The sequence below is a fragment of the Oncorhynchus gorbuscha genome, linkage group LG05 (genome assembly GCF_021184085.1).
Source record: "Oncorhynchus gorbuscha isolate QuinsamMale2020 ecotype Even-year linkage group LG05, OgorEven_v1.0, whole genome shotgun sequence".
NCBI lineage: Eukaryota > Metazoa > Chordata > Actinopteri > Salmoniformes > Salmonidae > Oncorhynchus > Oncorhynchus gorbuscha.
In genome coordinates, this window is record NC_060177.1 from 54674235 (window position 1) to 54689325 (window position 15091).

Here is a 15091-nt window from a genome sequence, read left to right on the forward strand (position 1 = left end):
TTGGAGTCTGTTTGATTGAGTGTGTGGATAGGTGTCTTTTGTACAGGTAACGAGTTCAAACAGGTGCAAATTTCTTCAGCCTTCTGAGGTTAAAGAGGTGTTGTTGCGCCTTCTTCACCACACTGACTGTGTGGGTGGACTATTTCAGTATGTAAGTGATATGTACACAGAGGAACTTAAAACTTTCCACCTTCTTCACTGCTGTCCCGTCGATGTGGATAGGGGGGTGCTCCCTCTGCTGTTTTCTGAAGTACACGATCATCTCCTTTGTTTTGTTGACGTTGAGTGAGAGGTTATTTTCCTGACACCACACTCCGAGAGCCTTCACCTCCTCCCTGTAGGCTGTTTCGTCATTGTTGGTAATCAAGCCTATTACTGTTGTGTCATCTGCAAACTTGATTGAGTTGGAGACGTGCATGGCCATGTAGTCATGGGTGAATAGGGAGTAGAGGAGGGGGCTGAGCATGCATCCCTGTTGGGACCCAGTGTTGAGGATCAGCGAAGTGGAGATGTTGTTTCCAACCTTCACCACCTGGGGGCTGGGTTGAGACCCAGGGCTTCAAGCTTAATGATGAGCTTGGAGAGTACTATGGTGTTGAATGCTGCGCTATAGTCAATGAACAGCATTCTTACATAGGTATTCCTCTTGTCCAGATGGGATAGGGCAGTGTGCAGTGTGATGGTGATTGCATCATCTGTGGATCTATTGGGGCGGTAAGCAAATTGAAGTAGGTCTAGGGAGACAGGTAAGGTGGAGGTGACATGATCCCTGATTAGTCTCTCAAAGCACTTGAAGTGAGTGCTACGGGGCGATAGTCATTTAGTTCAATTACCTTTGCCTTCTTGGGTACAGGAACAATGGTGGCCATCTTGAAGCATGTGGGGAGGGCAGACTGGGATAGGAAGAGATTGAATATGTCCGTAAACACACCAGCCAGCTGGTCTGAGGATGCGGCTAGGGATGCTTCCTGGGCCGGTAACCTTGCGAGGGTTAACACGTTTAAATGTCTTATGTCGGCCAAGGAGAAGGAGGTCCGTGGTAGTGGGTCGCGTCGGTGGCACTGTATTATCCTTAAAGCGGGCAAAGAAGGTGTTTAGTTTGTCTGGAAGCAAGATGTCGGTGTGCGCGATGTGGCTGGTTTTCTTTTCGGAGTCCGTGATTGTATTTAGACCCTCCCACATACGTCTTGTGTTGAGCCGTTGATTTGTGACTCCACTTTGTCTCTATACTGACATTTTACTTGTTTGATTGCCTTGCGGATGGAATGACTACTGTGTTTGTATTCTGCCACATTCCCAGTCACCTTGCCATGGTTAAATGTGGTGGTAGGCGGTTTCAGTTTTGAGCAAATGCTGCCATCTATCCACGGTTTCTGGTTAGGGTAGGTTGTAATAGTCACAGTGGGTACAACATCTCCTATACACTTCCTTATAAACTCACTCACCGAATCAACGTATACATCGATATGATTCTCTGAGGCTACCCAGAACAAATCCCAGTCCGTGTGATCAAAACAATCTTGAAGCGTGGATTACGATTGGTCAGACCAGTGTTGAATAGTCTTTAGCACGGGTTCTTCTTGTTTGAGTTTCTGCCTATAGAAAGGGAGGAGCAAAATGGAGTCGTGGTCACATTTGCCAAAAGGAGGGCAAGGGAGGGCCTTGTATGCATCGCGTAAGTTAGCGTAACAATGGTCCAGTGTTTTTCCAGTGCGAGAGCTACAGTCGATATGCTGAAAGAATTTAGGTAGCCTTTTTCTCAAATTTGCCTTGTTAAAATCCCCAGCTACAATATATGCAGCCTCAGTATATATGGTTTCCAGTTTGCATAAAGTCCAGTGAAGTTCCTTGAGGGCCGTCATGGTATCGGCTTGAGGGGGCATAGACACAGGACTGCAGGAAAAATCGTCTGTTCTCAGTTGCAACACTCACTACCGAGTTCCAAACTGCCTCTGGAAGCAAAGTCAGCACAATAACTGTTCGTCAGGAGCTTCATGAAATGGGTTTCCACAAGTCTAAGATCACCATGCGCAATGCCAAGCGTCAGCTGGAGCGGAGTAAAGCTCTCCGCCATTTGACTCTGGAACAGTGGAAACACTTTTTCTGAAGTGACGAATCACGCTTCACCATTTGGTAGTCCAACATACTAATCTGGGTTTGGCGTAGACCACGAGAATGCTACCTGCCCCAATGCATAGTCCCAACTGTAAATTTTGGTGGAGGAGGAATAATGGTCTGGGGCTGTTTTTCATGGTTCGGGCTTGGCCCCTTAGTTCCATTGAAAGGAAACCTTAACACTACAGCATACAATGACATTCTAGATGATTCTGTGCTTCCAACTTTGTGGCAACAGTTTGGGGAAGGCCATTTCCCATGCACAAAGTGAGGTTCATACAGAAATGGTTTGTCAAGATTGGTGTGGAACAACTCTGGCCTGCTAAGAGCCCTGACCTCAACCCCATTGGGATGAATTGGAACGCCGACTGCGAGCCAGGCCTAATCGCCCAACATCAGTGCCCGACCTCACTAATGCTCTTGTGGCTGAATGGAAGCAAGTACCTGTAGCAATGTTCCAACATCTAGTGGAAAGCCTTTGCAGAAGAGTGGAGGCTGTTATAGCAGCAAATGGGGGACCAAATCCACATTAATGCCCATGATGTTGGAATGAGATGTTCAATAAGCAGGTGTCCACATACCTTTGGTAATATAGTGTATTCACAAGTGATAGGCTAATATTGCCACCCATCAGACTATTATTGATTTAATCTGGTATTTACATAAACGTAGCAACAACAAAAAACGCTCCATTTTCAGGACCCTGTCTTTCAAAGATAATTAGTAAAAATCCAAATAACTTCACAGATCTTCATTGTGAAGGGTTTAAACACTGTTTCCCATGCTTGTCCAATAAACAATTAATGAACATGCACCTGTGGAACGGTCGTTAAGACACTAACAGTTTACAGACGGTAGGCAATTAAGGTTACAGTTATGCAAACTTAGGATACTAAGGCCATTCTACTGACTCTGAAAAACACCAAAGAAAGATGCCCAGGGTCCCTGCTCATCTGCGTGAACGTGCCTTAGGCATGCTGCAAGGAGGCATGAGGACTGCAGATGTGGCCAGGGCAATAAATTGTAATGTCCATACTGTGAGACGCCTAAGACAGCGCTACAGGGAGACAGGACGGACAGCTGATCGTACTCGCAGTGGCAGACCACGTGTAATAACACCTGCACAGGATCTGTACATCCGAACATCACACCTGCGGGACAGGTACAGGATGGCAACAACAGCTGCCTGAGTTATACCAGTAAAGCACAATCCCTCCATCAGTGCTCATTCTGTCCACAATTGGCTGAGAGAGGCTGGATTGAGGGCTTGTAAGCCTGTTGTAAGGCAGGTCCTCACCAGACATTACTGGCAACAACGTCACCTATGGGCACAAACCCACCATTGCTGGACCAGACAGGACTGGCAAAAAGTGCTCTTCACTGACGAGTCACGGTTTTGTCTTACCAGGTGTCACGAACCGGCTCGAAGTTCGTAACTAGAAGGGAGACAAAGCGGAGATAAGGAATAACAAAATATATTTATTAATAGAAGTAAACTAAATACAATTAACAATGATGTATGTAGTCAGTAATCAGTAGTGTAAGTGAATGTTTGCATACATAAATGTGATAATGAGGGGTGTTGAAAGGTGCCAAGGTGGAGTGGCAACTAGGTAGTTTTGGTCAGTGCCCTGGCGCACAACCGTATATGGACTTTGAAACTTGGCTTGAAAAGGAGAACCAACAATTGGCAGCAGAGCAAGAACCTGGTCACCTGGACTAAAGTGACGAGGCTCAGTTCACCGATCAAATATGCCCTTCATCCTCTCCTGTGAATATGATAGCTTCTCTTTAGCCATTTCACCAGCGGCATACAGGCGTACAGGCAAAATCACACACATAAGATACCAGGGACTGAGGGGTCTCGGGAGACATCCAGTCATCCTGGAGAACAGATAGAAGTCCACGCACCCTATGTCTAAAGGTAATTTGGACTGAAACCCGTACTTTCCTGTGAAACCTCCCTAGCAGCTAACCAAGGCAACCCCTCCTCACAATCCATCTCAGTACCATAAGCTGATGGAAACGTTCCAGCGCTCCTTGACTGCGTGTGAGAGGCACTAGACAAATTGTGTTTAATATGGAGCTGTTGGAGAACCTGACCAAACAGATTAAAGGTGAAATTAGATCCTTGATCACCCTGAATGACCTTAGGGATTCCAAACAGTGAAATAAACTGAGTCAAGAGGATAGGCAGCAGGAAACCTAGTGGTTAGACACATCACAGTGAAAAGGTAGCTACTACCCCTTTTAGAACGAGGCAGTGGACCAACACAGTCAACAATCAGATACTCAAAAGGTTGGCTGAGTACAGGAATAGGAAACAGTGGTACCGGCTTTATAGCTTGATTAGGTTTACCAGTTAATTGACAGGTGTGACAAGTTTCGATGAACTCAGAAACATCTCTCTTTAACTGTTAAAGGACTTTTATTCCTATATGTTCATCAACCAATTCAATTAAAACACTGCCCATTTCTAAGAATTTGTAAGATACTTATTTGCATAAAATGGACAGAGACCAGTCTCAAAATTAATCAATAGTGTTTATTCTCGAGAGTACTGATCATAATACAATGTACATTGGTTTATATCATATTTTGTCATAGCGTTTTGAATGCTGCTCCTCCTTCTCTCCGATACAATGGCAATATAGTTCACAAGCCTTCCCACATTGTATGCCACCTGTTAAACAATCTACAACAAGCCCAAGGTCTCTCCCCTCCCTGGGTAGGGACAGAATGTCCTGTAAGGAACACAGCATTCCAGCCAGTCTGACGATAGCTCCATTCGTTTCTAACAAGGAACAGACAGTCCTTCTAATTCTGGACGAAAACTACACATTACATTCAGTATTATGATTATAATAAGATTCATACGTCCATACAGTAACATAGTAGTATTCTGTTTAGTTATAATTTAGTAATTATTCATCAAAATCCCATAACATTAACCTAGGCCAAAAGAAATGTCTTAGTATGCGACTATAGGTTTTCCTCACAACCATATGTCCAGCAACATCGTTGTGGGATGTTGTCCACACCAACTCACGCAGCTTAACAGGTACAACAACCTGACTAATCACCTCCCCCAAAAAACAACTACCATGAGACACCCACTTTCTCATCGGGACATCCGCTTGGATAAAATAGACATGGGCAACATCTACCAACTGTTCCACAGGCACAATTTGGTCACTCAACTCTTCTAATGTGGAGTCAGTCCGTTGCTCCTTGATTATATCGGAGGGGGATACAGATAACGGGATAACAGGGAAAGCAGTAACAGACTTCTTTGTGGTATTCTCGTTAGCTGGCGCAGTGACCAGGTCGCCACGGCTCATAGAACGTGACACTGCACACGCAGAGAACGCCTCTGGGAAACTCTGCGCACTCTCATCAGGAATCCCTACAAATGACGGCTTAGCGGAAACCACAAGAGATGAAACACGACAGGCCATACACGCTCACCAGCCAAGTTATTCCCAAGGATAACGTCGATACACTCAATGGGCAACGAAGGACGCACCCCCACAACAACCTCACCTTTCACCAGTTCACAATCCAACATCAGTTTATGCAATGGAACTGACAGTGTTCAAACCTATTCTCCTAATTAGAACACTATTTCCTGAATCAGTCTCAGCAGAGAAGGGTAACACAGACTCCAACACAAACGACTCAGAGGCACCTCTGTCTCTCTCAGGATCTTCACTGGGACAAGGTCGTTACTTCCTAACATCGACACAACACCCTCTGTAATGAAAGGTAAATAGTCTGGGTCAATATTGACTTTCACATGCCCCATGAGCATGAGACAGTGTGTTAGGAGTGAACTGATGTGGGACAGGCGCTGCTAAAGCCGCAGGCTTAGATTTAATGTAAGCGCAAGTACTGAATTTACCCCTAGCCCTGAGAACCGGACCTTCGTTTTTCCAATGACCTGAACCATGACAGTAATGACACTCTTGACCAAAGTCAGCTTTACCACGGGAGTCAGGCGCAACCCTAGTTGAATGAAACTCACAGGTGAGCGAGGCCCAAATCTCTCCGAATGCCCCCATTCACTCCGAATATGGGGCTCTGCAAAGACACTTCTGTGAGTCAAAACATACTCCGTCCTCCAAAACCGAAGCTTCAGCGACAGTCTTTACTTTTCGTTCGTTAATGTACGCGGCTATACGATCAGGCATTGTGTCCTTAAATTGCTCTAGCATAATCATATCACACAGCCCTTGAAAAGTCAGAACTGCCGAGGCCGGAACACCATCGATTCAACTGTGAAGATAACTCTTGCGCAAACTCAATATGAGTCTGTTTATTATCCCTTTTTTAAGTTCTAAATCGTTGGCGGTAAGCCTCAGGAACCAATTCGTAAATCTGTAACACAGCCATTTTAACCTCATCATAACTGACACTAAGAGCTGAATATGCTTCATGCGCTTTACCAGTCAACACGCACTGCAACATTAAAGTGCGGTCAGAATCAGGCCAACTCCTAGCGTCAGCAACACGCTCTCAAACAACAACAAAAAATGTCTCAGGGTCCTTCTCATTAAATTTTGGCAACAACCGTAAGTTCCCAACAATATCAAACGTGTCCGGGGCACGACCGAAAGAGGAGTGACCCCTAGATAAATCTGTGTCACCTTCCCAGAGCAAACTCTCCCCTGAGAGCTTTCTTTCCCTAAACAACTCTAGCCGCTCTTGATTTTAGCACGCTTCAAATCCTGTTTCAATTCCAATTCCTTTTCATACTTTACCCGATCATCAAGCTCCAAATCTTGTTTAAATGCCAATTATATTTCATACTTCACACGATCATGCTCTAGCTGCAACAGAAGCAGCTCTATCTTCTGTTCAAAAGACAGACCACTAGGTCTAACAGATGGGGTGGCCATTGTAACGTTACGGGGAGATGGCGAGTCCTCGGCAGAGGCTGCCCCAGTGGTGACTTCAAGAATATCACTCTCCATCAAATTGGCCTTCAATATCAACCTAACATCATTTTTTTGATGTTTATTTACATTTACATTTAAGTCATTTAGCAGACGCTCTTATCCAGAGCGACTTACAAATTGGTGCATGAAAGTATTATGTTTAATACAAAATGTGTAACTACCTTAATATTGTAGGACCCCAGGAAGAGTAGCTGCTACCTTGGCATAATAAATACAAACCAGCGCACCTGGCACCTACTACCACACCCCATTCAAAAAGGTACTTCAATATTTTGTCTTGCCCATTCACCCTCTGAATGGCACACACAATCACTAATTTCAACCTTGTAGTGTTCAGTGATCTTCAACAGCTGTTCTTTAGTACATAATTCTAACAGTTCCTCTGATGGAAAGCGAATACATTTGTCTACTTAAGACGCTATAGTCCCAAGTAAATACAAAAAAATAAATCTAGCTCTTCTCCTCTGCTGAGCACACCAGACCGGACCACAAGAGAAATGACAATCACACTGGGCACCACAGAAGAGAGATGAGATTTATATGGAGCTTCCCCAAAACCTACAATAACTCAACCCTAGTCTTCGTGCTGATTTTCATTGGGTAATTACGCAATGTAGCCAGCAGGCAAGGGGGGGAAAAAAACACCCAGCGCACTGGCAGATTCCCACAAGCCAAGGATGTGCCACCGAGACAACTGCTCAGTCCACAGACACCACACAAAAATAAAAAACAAAATAACCATGCCCAACGTATTCCAAAGTGAAACACGTAGCTAAGCCTAACAGGGTAAGAAGAAAGGCTATAGCTCCGGGTAGTAAGTGTCACTACCCTACCCAAATCTCCCACTGAGGAACACAGCCGATTGTATTCACCTCCTCATACCGATGTCCAAACAGCGAGTAGAGCAAGAGTCTCCAGCCTGGGCAGGGGCCTGGAAACTAACCAGTGTACTCTCTCCAACGCAACACACAACCAACTATCCACTACAGTGGCAAGTTTACCAAACAAACAAAGGCAACCAATATTGGTTACCAAACATTACAACTCAAACAAGGGGTAACAAAAGATGCAAACAAAGCACCTACAGAATTCTCAAACATTAACTCCACGTTTTCTCCCAAACACAACACACATACTAGTAAGCCCAACGACACTAGTATTAGTCCTTCATAACGCAACAAAGTGCTATACGCCAAAATGTCTAGGAACCAACCTTATGGCCCGTTCCTGTAGGTTCATGCTCTACAACATCCGCAGAGTACGACCCTGCCTCACACAGGAAGCGGCGCAGGTCCTAATCCAGGCACTTGTCATCTCCCGTCTGGATTACTGCAACTCGCTGTTGGCTGGGCTCCCTGCCTGTGCCATTAAACCCCTTCAACTCATCCAGAACGCCGCAGCCCGTCTGGTGTTCAACCTTCCCAAGTTCTCTCACGTCACCCCGCTCCTCCGTTCTCTCCACTGGCTTCCAGTTGAAGCTCGCATCCGCTACAAGACCATGGTGCTTGCCTACGGAGCTGTGAGGGGAACGGCACCTCAGTACCTCCAGGCTCTGATCAGGCCCTACACCCAAACAAGGGCACTGCGTTCATCCACCTCTGGCCTGCTCGCCTCCCTACCACTGAGGAAGTACAGCTCCCGCTCAGCCCAGTCAAAACTGTTCGCTGCCCTGGCCCCCCAATGGTGGAACAAACTCCCTCACGACGCCAGGACAGCGGAGTCAATCACCACCTTCCGGAGACACCTGAAACCCCACCTCTTTAAGGAATACCTAGGATAGGTTAAGTAATCCCTCTCACCCCACCCCCCCTAAGTTTTAGATGCACTATTGTTAAGTGACTGTCCCACTGGATGTCATAAGGTGAATGCACCAATTTGTAAGTCGCTCTGGATAAGAGCGTCTGCTAAATGACTTAAATGTAATGTAAATGTAAAAAGGGAGACAAAGTGGAATAAAATAAGGAATAACAAAATATATTTATTAACAGAAGTAAACTAAATACAATTAACAATGATGTGTGTAGTCAGTAATCAGTAGTGTGAGTGTTTGCGTGCATAAATGTGATAAGGAGGGGTGTTGAATGGTGCCAAAGCAAACAAACAAACTGGCCACAAAAATTCCACAACCAAACTCTATCAGTGTGTCTGCATGGAGACAGTCTCCTCAATGAATGAGGAAGAGGTGTATTTATCCCGGAACACACCTTGGGCCCAGGTGTGTCCCATGTCGCTGACAACCCTCCCGGCTCCGCCCACTGACATCCTAATAAGGAAAACGAGCAGAGAAAGAATACGGCAGACAGAGTGGGAGGGTCGTCACGCCAGGCATGATGGTCGGATTTGCGTTTATTGTCGAAGGAATGAGCGTTACACCGATGCCTGTACTCTGGAGCAGGATCGATTTGGAGGTGGAGGGTCCGTCATGGTCTGGGGTGATGTGGCATAGCATCATCGGACTGAGCTTGTTGTCATTGTAGGCAATCTCAACGCTGTGTGTTACAGGGACGACATCCCTCATGTGGTATCCTTTCTGCAGGCTCATCTTGACATGAGCCTGCAGCATGACAATGCCACCAGCCATACTTCTCGTTCTGTGCGTGATTTCCTGCAAGACAGGAATGTCAGTGTTCTGCCATGGCCAGCGAAGAGCCCGGATCTCAATCCCATTGAGCACGTCTGGGACCTGTTGGATCGGAGGGTGAGGGCTAGGGCCATTCCCCCCAGGAACTTGCAGGTGCTTTGGTGGAAGAGTGGGGTAACATCTCACTGCAGAAACTTGGCAAATCTAGTGCAGTCTATGAGGAGGAGATGCACTGCAGTACTTAATGCAGCTGGTGTCCACACCAGATACTGACTGGTACTTTTGATTTTAACCCCCACTTTGTTCAGGGACACATTATTCCATTTCTGTTAGTCACATGTCTGTGGAACTTGTTCAGTTTATGTCTCAGTTGTTCAATCTTGTTATGTTCATACAAATATTTACACATGTTAAGTTTGCTGACAATAAACGTAGTTGACAGTGAGAGGACGTTTCTTTTTTTGCTGAGTTTATACTAAATAATATATCTGTGAAATTTGTTTTGATTTCGAATTGACCATTATCATGCTCCTGTTTCGAAACAGGGGCAGGGGAAAAAATACATATCATTTATGCTCTTAAATAGGGAATGGATGACACTTTTCCCATGGTTCGTTTTCATGCCAGCCAGGTAGGCTGTAAACCTGTTGTAAAGAGAAACAATGTGCTTAATATTAGGAAAGTTGAGAAATAAATATAGTTGGCCTAGCCTATAGAAAGCTGAGGGGATCCTCCTCATTTTAATAGAGGCCATCAAAACTTTGTTTTCTCACGGAATTGCATTAACTATTGGAAAGGTCAGAGTGATTAGAGGTACAATAGAGTGCTGAGTACCAGGCAGTTAGCAAGTTTGGTAGGCTACTAAGGACCATCAGCAGCATCAGAGCTTGGAGGAGACTGTGACTTAACAGTCGCATGGAATCACTGCCGGTGAGCGGTAATACGGTCACCATAGCAGCCCTAGTCGTGCCTGTTCTGTGTTCTCAGGGCTGAATCCTAACTTGAAATATGAGTTCACACAAATGTACAATAAATCTACACGTGATCTTTAAAATTGTGAGTTAGGCAGGGCGGATGTTGCGTTAGGATCGGCCCACAGTCGTTAACAGATTTTGTGACAATTGACAGGTACCAAGTCATCTCCAGCGGAGCAGCTCGGTACGGCTCTGGCTTGGGACAGAGCAGACGTGGCTAACAAACACATCCAAGTGTACGGCCAGTACTGGCAGGTAACACAGACAAGGAGGCAGCCAGGGCAAAGCTGCCCAGTGTCATTGATTTTATGTTGATTCTTAAAAATAAAAAATTGTATTCATAAAGTAAAATGCAACTGCTGTGTTTGATGGTATGACAGTCATGCTTGATGGTGGTGGTTGTTGTCTGTCAGGTTGGCTCGTTGGAGCAGGCCATGCTGGATGCTCTCATAATGGACCGGGTTGGCTTTGTCAAACTGTTGATCGACAATGGTATGTCCATGAACCGCTTCCTGACCGTTTCACGTCTGGAAGAGCTCTATAACACGGTAATGACTTAATCACTTTCTCTCTTATCGCCTTTTCAGCTCTGTATTTACGAGTTACAATATATTGTATGCTGTACATAAAGAAGCAATTCTGTGTTGTCATATTGACACTACATTGGCTGTTAGCTTACTCATATACCATAATTGCCATAGCAGTGGTTTCCTTTGCAATCACAGTAATACAGTGTAAGTATCTCTTTGGTTGTTTGGTTTTCCCACTGTTTGAAAATGTTTTGTAGATCACATAGCTCTTTGTCATGAGTCCAGCTGTGGATGATATTTACAGTCATAAACAATATTCAATAATTCATAACTTTCTAAATGATATAGCTCCATAAAGAGACAAGTAACACCATATATGATCATATAAAATTGTGGAAGTTTGTTTTCTGAAAGTTAAAATGGTCTGGTCTACCACTTCATTCCGTAGGAACAAATGTATTATAATCCAGAAAACTAGCCATTTAAGTATTATTCTGGTTGGCATTTGGTTGTTTCTGAGTTGATTGTGGATAATGTCATCATTTTTTATAGCAACAGGGACCAACAGACAATTTCCTCCATCACCTTGTGGAAGATGTGAAACAGGTGAATACGGTTGAACATGCAACATTGGGGAAAATGCAAGGTTTTCCTACGTGTGTTTCTACAGTATTTGTGTGTTGAAATATTTATGGGTGTGTGCACGTGTGTTTTTGTGCGTGTGTGTGCATTTGTGTGTAGAGCCATATACCCAAAGGATACAGAGTCTCCCTCATCGACGTGGGGCAGGTGATTGAGTATCTGATTGGAGGAGCCTATCGAAGCACATACACACGAAAACACTTCCGGGCCTACTATAACCACTTACATGCCCACTGCATGGTAAGTGACCATGGTCGCGTTTCAGGCCAACTATTTTGCAGTTGCCTGCCAGATGTCACAACGTCTGGATAGGTGTTTAACCTAGTCCTATAAACTGACCGCATCATACGATATAGGTTGTGTTCCTCTGCTCAGACGTTGCATGCATCAACCAATGTTTGCGTGTCAAGTCATCGACTGTGCCGTCGGGCACCGTATTGCTATAACGTACACTGAGTATTCAAATCATTAGGAACCTTCCTAATATTGAGTTGCACCCCTCCCTTTTGCCCACAGAACAGCCTCAATTTGTCTGGGCATATCGAAAGTGTTCCCCAAGGGATTCTGGCCCATGTTGACTCCAATGCTTCCCACAGTTGTGTGAAGTTGGTTGGATGTTTTTTTGGGTGGTGGACCATTCTTGATACACACAGGAAACTGTTGAGTGTGACAAACCCAGCAGCGTTGCAGTTCATGACACAAACCGGTGCACCTGGGCCTGGCACCTATTACCATAATCCGTTCAAAGGCACTTTTTTCTTGCCCATTCACCCTCTGAATGGCACAGATACAAAATCCATGTCTCAATAGTCTCAAGGCTTAAAAATGGTTATTTATCCTGTCTCCTCCCCTTCATCTACACTGATTGATGGGGAGTTAACGTGTGACATCAATAAGGAATCATAGCTTTCACCTGGGTTCACCTGGTCAGTCTAAGTCATGGAAAGAACAGGTGTTGTATACTCAGTGTGTGATGTGGTTAGCTGATTGGCCTTGTTATGTTCTAAATGAACTGAGTAGAAACTCACCCACGATTGTTAAAGCTCAAACCAAGTTTATTCCCCCAAAGGGTCAGACAGCTGAACAGACCAAGATATATTCACACAAGCCCTGGTATTTAACCCTTCCTCCTATGTTGAGTCTCCTCCTTACATCTCTGAACTGCTAATACACCTCTGTGCTGGACATAACTTTAGTGATATCTGTTCTTCCTCACTTCATCTGACCTATGTCCCCACTTCTCCTCAACTCACGGCTGTCGTGACTTGTACCAGACTGTGGCCATTCTCCTTCCATAGGATCCCTGATGTCTAGCAATAGAATATTCTGACAGAATGTAATGTTCTACATTCTCCCTCAGTGACATGAATAAGGATATTTCAAGTTTTTCATCAGCCTACATATAATACCTATCCAGGTGTTGTAAGATCTGTTATGCGTCAGCGACGTCTTGCAGAGGAACACAACCATAGTAATGTGTAGCCCCACTACTCAGTCGATAGCATGGCACACAGCCATTGAATGTTGCATGCAGTGTGACTACAATGTAGTTGGTCTATAACACAGCCCATGTTAAATGTCTGTATACAGTACACACAGAGCAAGATATCACCCTTGGCCGTCAAGCAGTTGTAAAAATGGACACCAATAATATAGCTGTATTCGTTTTTGTTTGTTATTTTTTATTTTGAAATGTAACCTGGTGTACATTTCACTTTGCACTGATTTGAGTGGGTATCATTTCCAGGACACTGGACTGGACAGGATAGTTCAGGACCCCGGACCAAACAGGGAAGCCTGCACCCTTCACCCACCCCAAAGCCCTAACAACAGTCCGTCATGCAAACCTGTCTTCCACACTGCTCAGCCCTACAAACGCAAGGTCTGTGAGAGATCTGGGACAAGAACAAACCGATCTGGGACTACGCTAACTTTTCACCTACAAATGCAGTCTTTTAAAGACAATTGTCTCCACTCACACACTGAAACACACACACACACACACACACACACACACACACACACACACACACACACACACACACACACACACACACACACACACACACACACACACACACACACACACACACACACACACACACACACACACACACACACACACACACACACACACACACACACACACACACACACACACACACACACACACACACACACACACACACACACACACACACACACACACACAGGCTATTGATTGCTAGTATATTCTGTGGCTACAAATACCCCATGTGCATTAGTGTTCTCATTGGCTATCTGCCTCTCCCCTCCCTCCTTTCTCTCCAGGAGAGATCCATGGTCCCCAGGGACCCGAAGGAAGCCCAGCAGCAGAGCTCCAAGCTGGGCGACTCTTCTCTGGTAGTGTTCAACTTCAACGACCTGTTTGTGTGGGCCGTGCTGCAGAGGCGCCAGCAGATGGCGCTGTTCCTGTGGCAGCATGGGGAGGAGGCCATGGTCCGGGCTACTGTGGCTTGTAAGCTGTACCGCGCCATGGCCCACGAGGCTAAGCAAAGCAACATGGATGACACCACAGCGGAGCAACTCAAAACCTACTCGCTGTCAGTCTTTCCTTGTACACATCTTGAAATGTTTGTTTAGTAGTAGTGTGTCTCTGGGGTTTTGTGTATGTTGTTTCAGCAGAGTGGACTTTTGTGGTTGTGTGTGTATATTACTATGTTTATGAGTGTGTGTTTTCTGGTCTGTGTTTATCAATGTTCGTGTGTGGTGGCATGGTTGGCCGCAGGGACTTTGGTCAACTGGCTGTAGACGTGCTGGACAATGCCTTCAGGCAGAACGAGCGCATGGCCATGAAGTTGCTGACCTCGGAGATGGAGGCCTGGAGCCACTTCACCTGCCTGCAGATGGCCGTGTCCTCCCGGCTCCGCCCCTTCGTCTCCCACTCCTGCACCCAGATGCTGCTCACCGACCTGTGGACCGGCCGCCTCAACATGAGGAAGAACTCCTGGTTCAAAGTGAGGTTCTCAAACTCATTTGGTCTTCAACAAGGTCTGGAGGGCCACCCGGTATTGCCTTGCCCTCAAAAGCCACGGGCCGTACTTACTAAGACAACCACAGATCGCATTAAATCAGTTCATGGGCTGTATCTAGCCCAAGGGCCGACAGTTTGAGTGTTCCAGGCACCTTGTCTCCTTTTAAGATCCTGGAAAGTAATGTAAAACCAGTGCACCTCGATGTTCTTTCCCCATGATAAGATTGAATGACTGCATAAATAAGCATAAGTTCATGTGTGTTCTTATGTCCATTAGT

General features: G+C 45.4%; 1 protein-coding gene across 1 annotated transcript in view; it reads left to right on the forward strand.

The window, feature by feature from the left end:
- The window catches only part of LOC124034896 (transient receptor potential cation channel subfamily M member 6-like), a 75337-nt gene that overhangs the window by 13524 nt on the left and 46722 nt on the right, over nt 1–15091 (forward strand). The window contains 6 exon segments of the mRNA XM_046348296.1: nt 10783–10883; nt 11042–11176; nt 11711–11764; nt 11900–12040; nt 14111–14382; nt 14568–14796. Coding sequence (XP_046204252.1) covers nt 10783–10883; nt 11042–11176; nt 11711–11764; nt 11900–12040; nt 14111–14382; nt 14568–14796 — 932 coding nt within the window.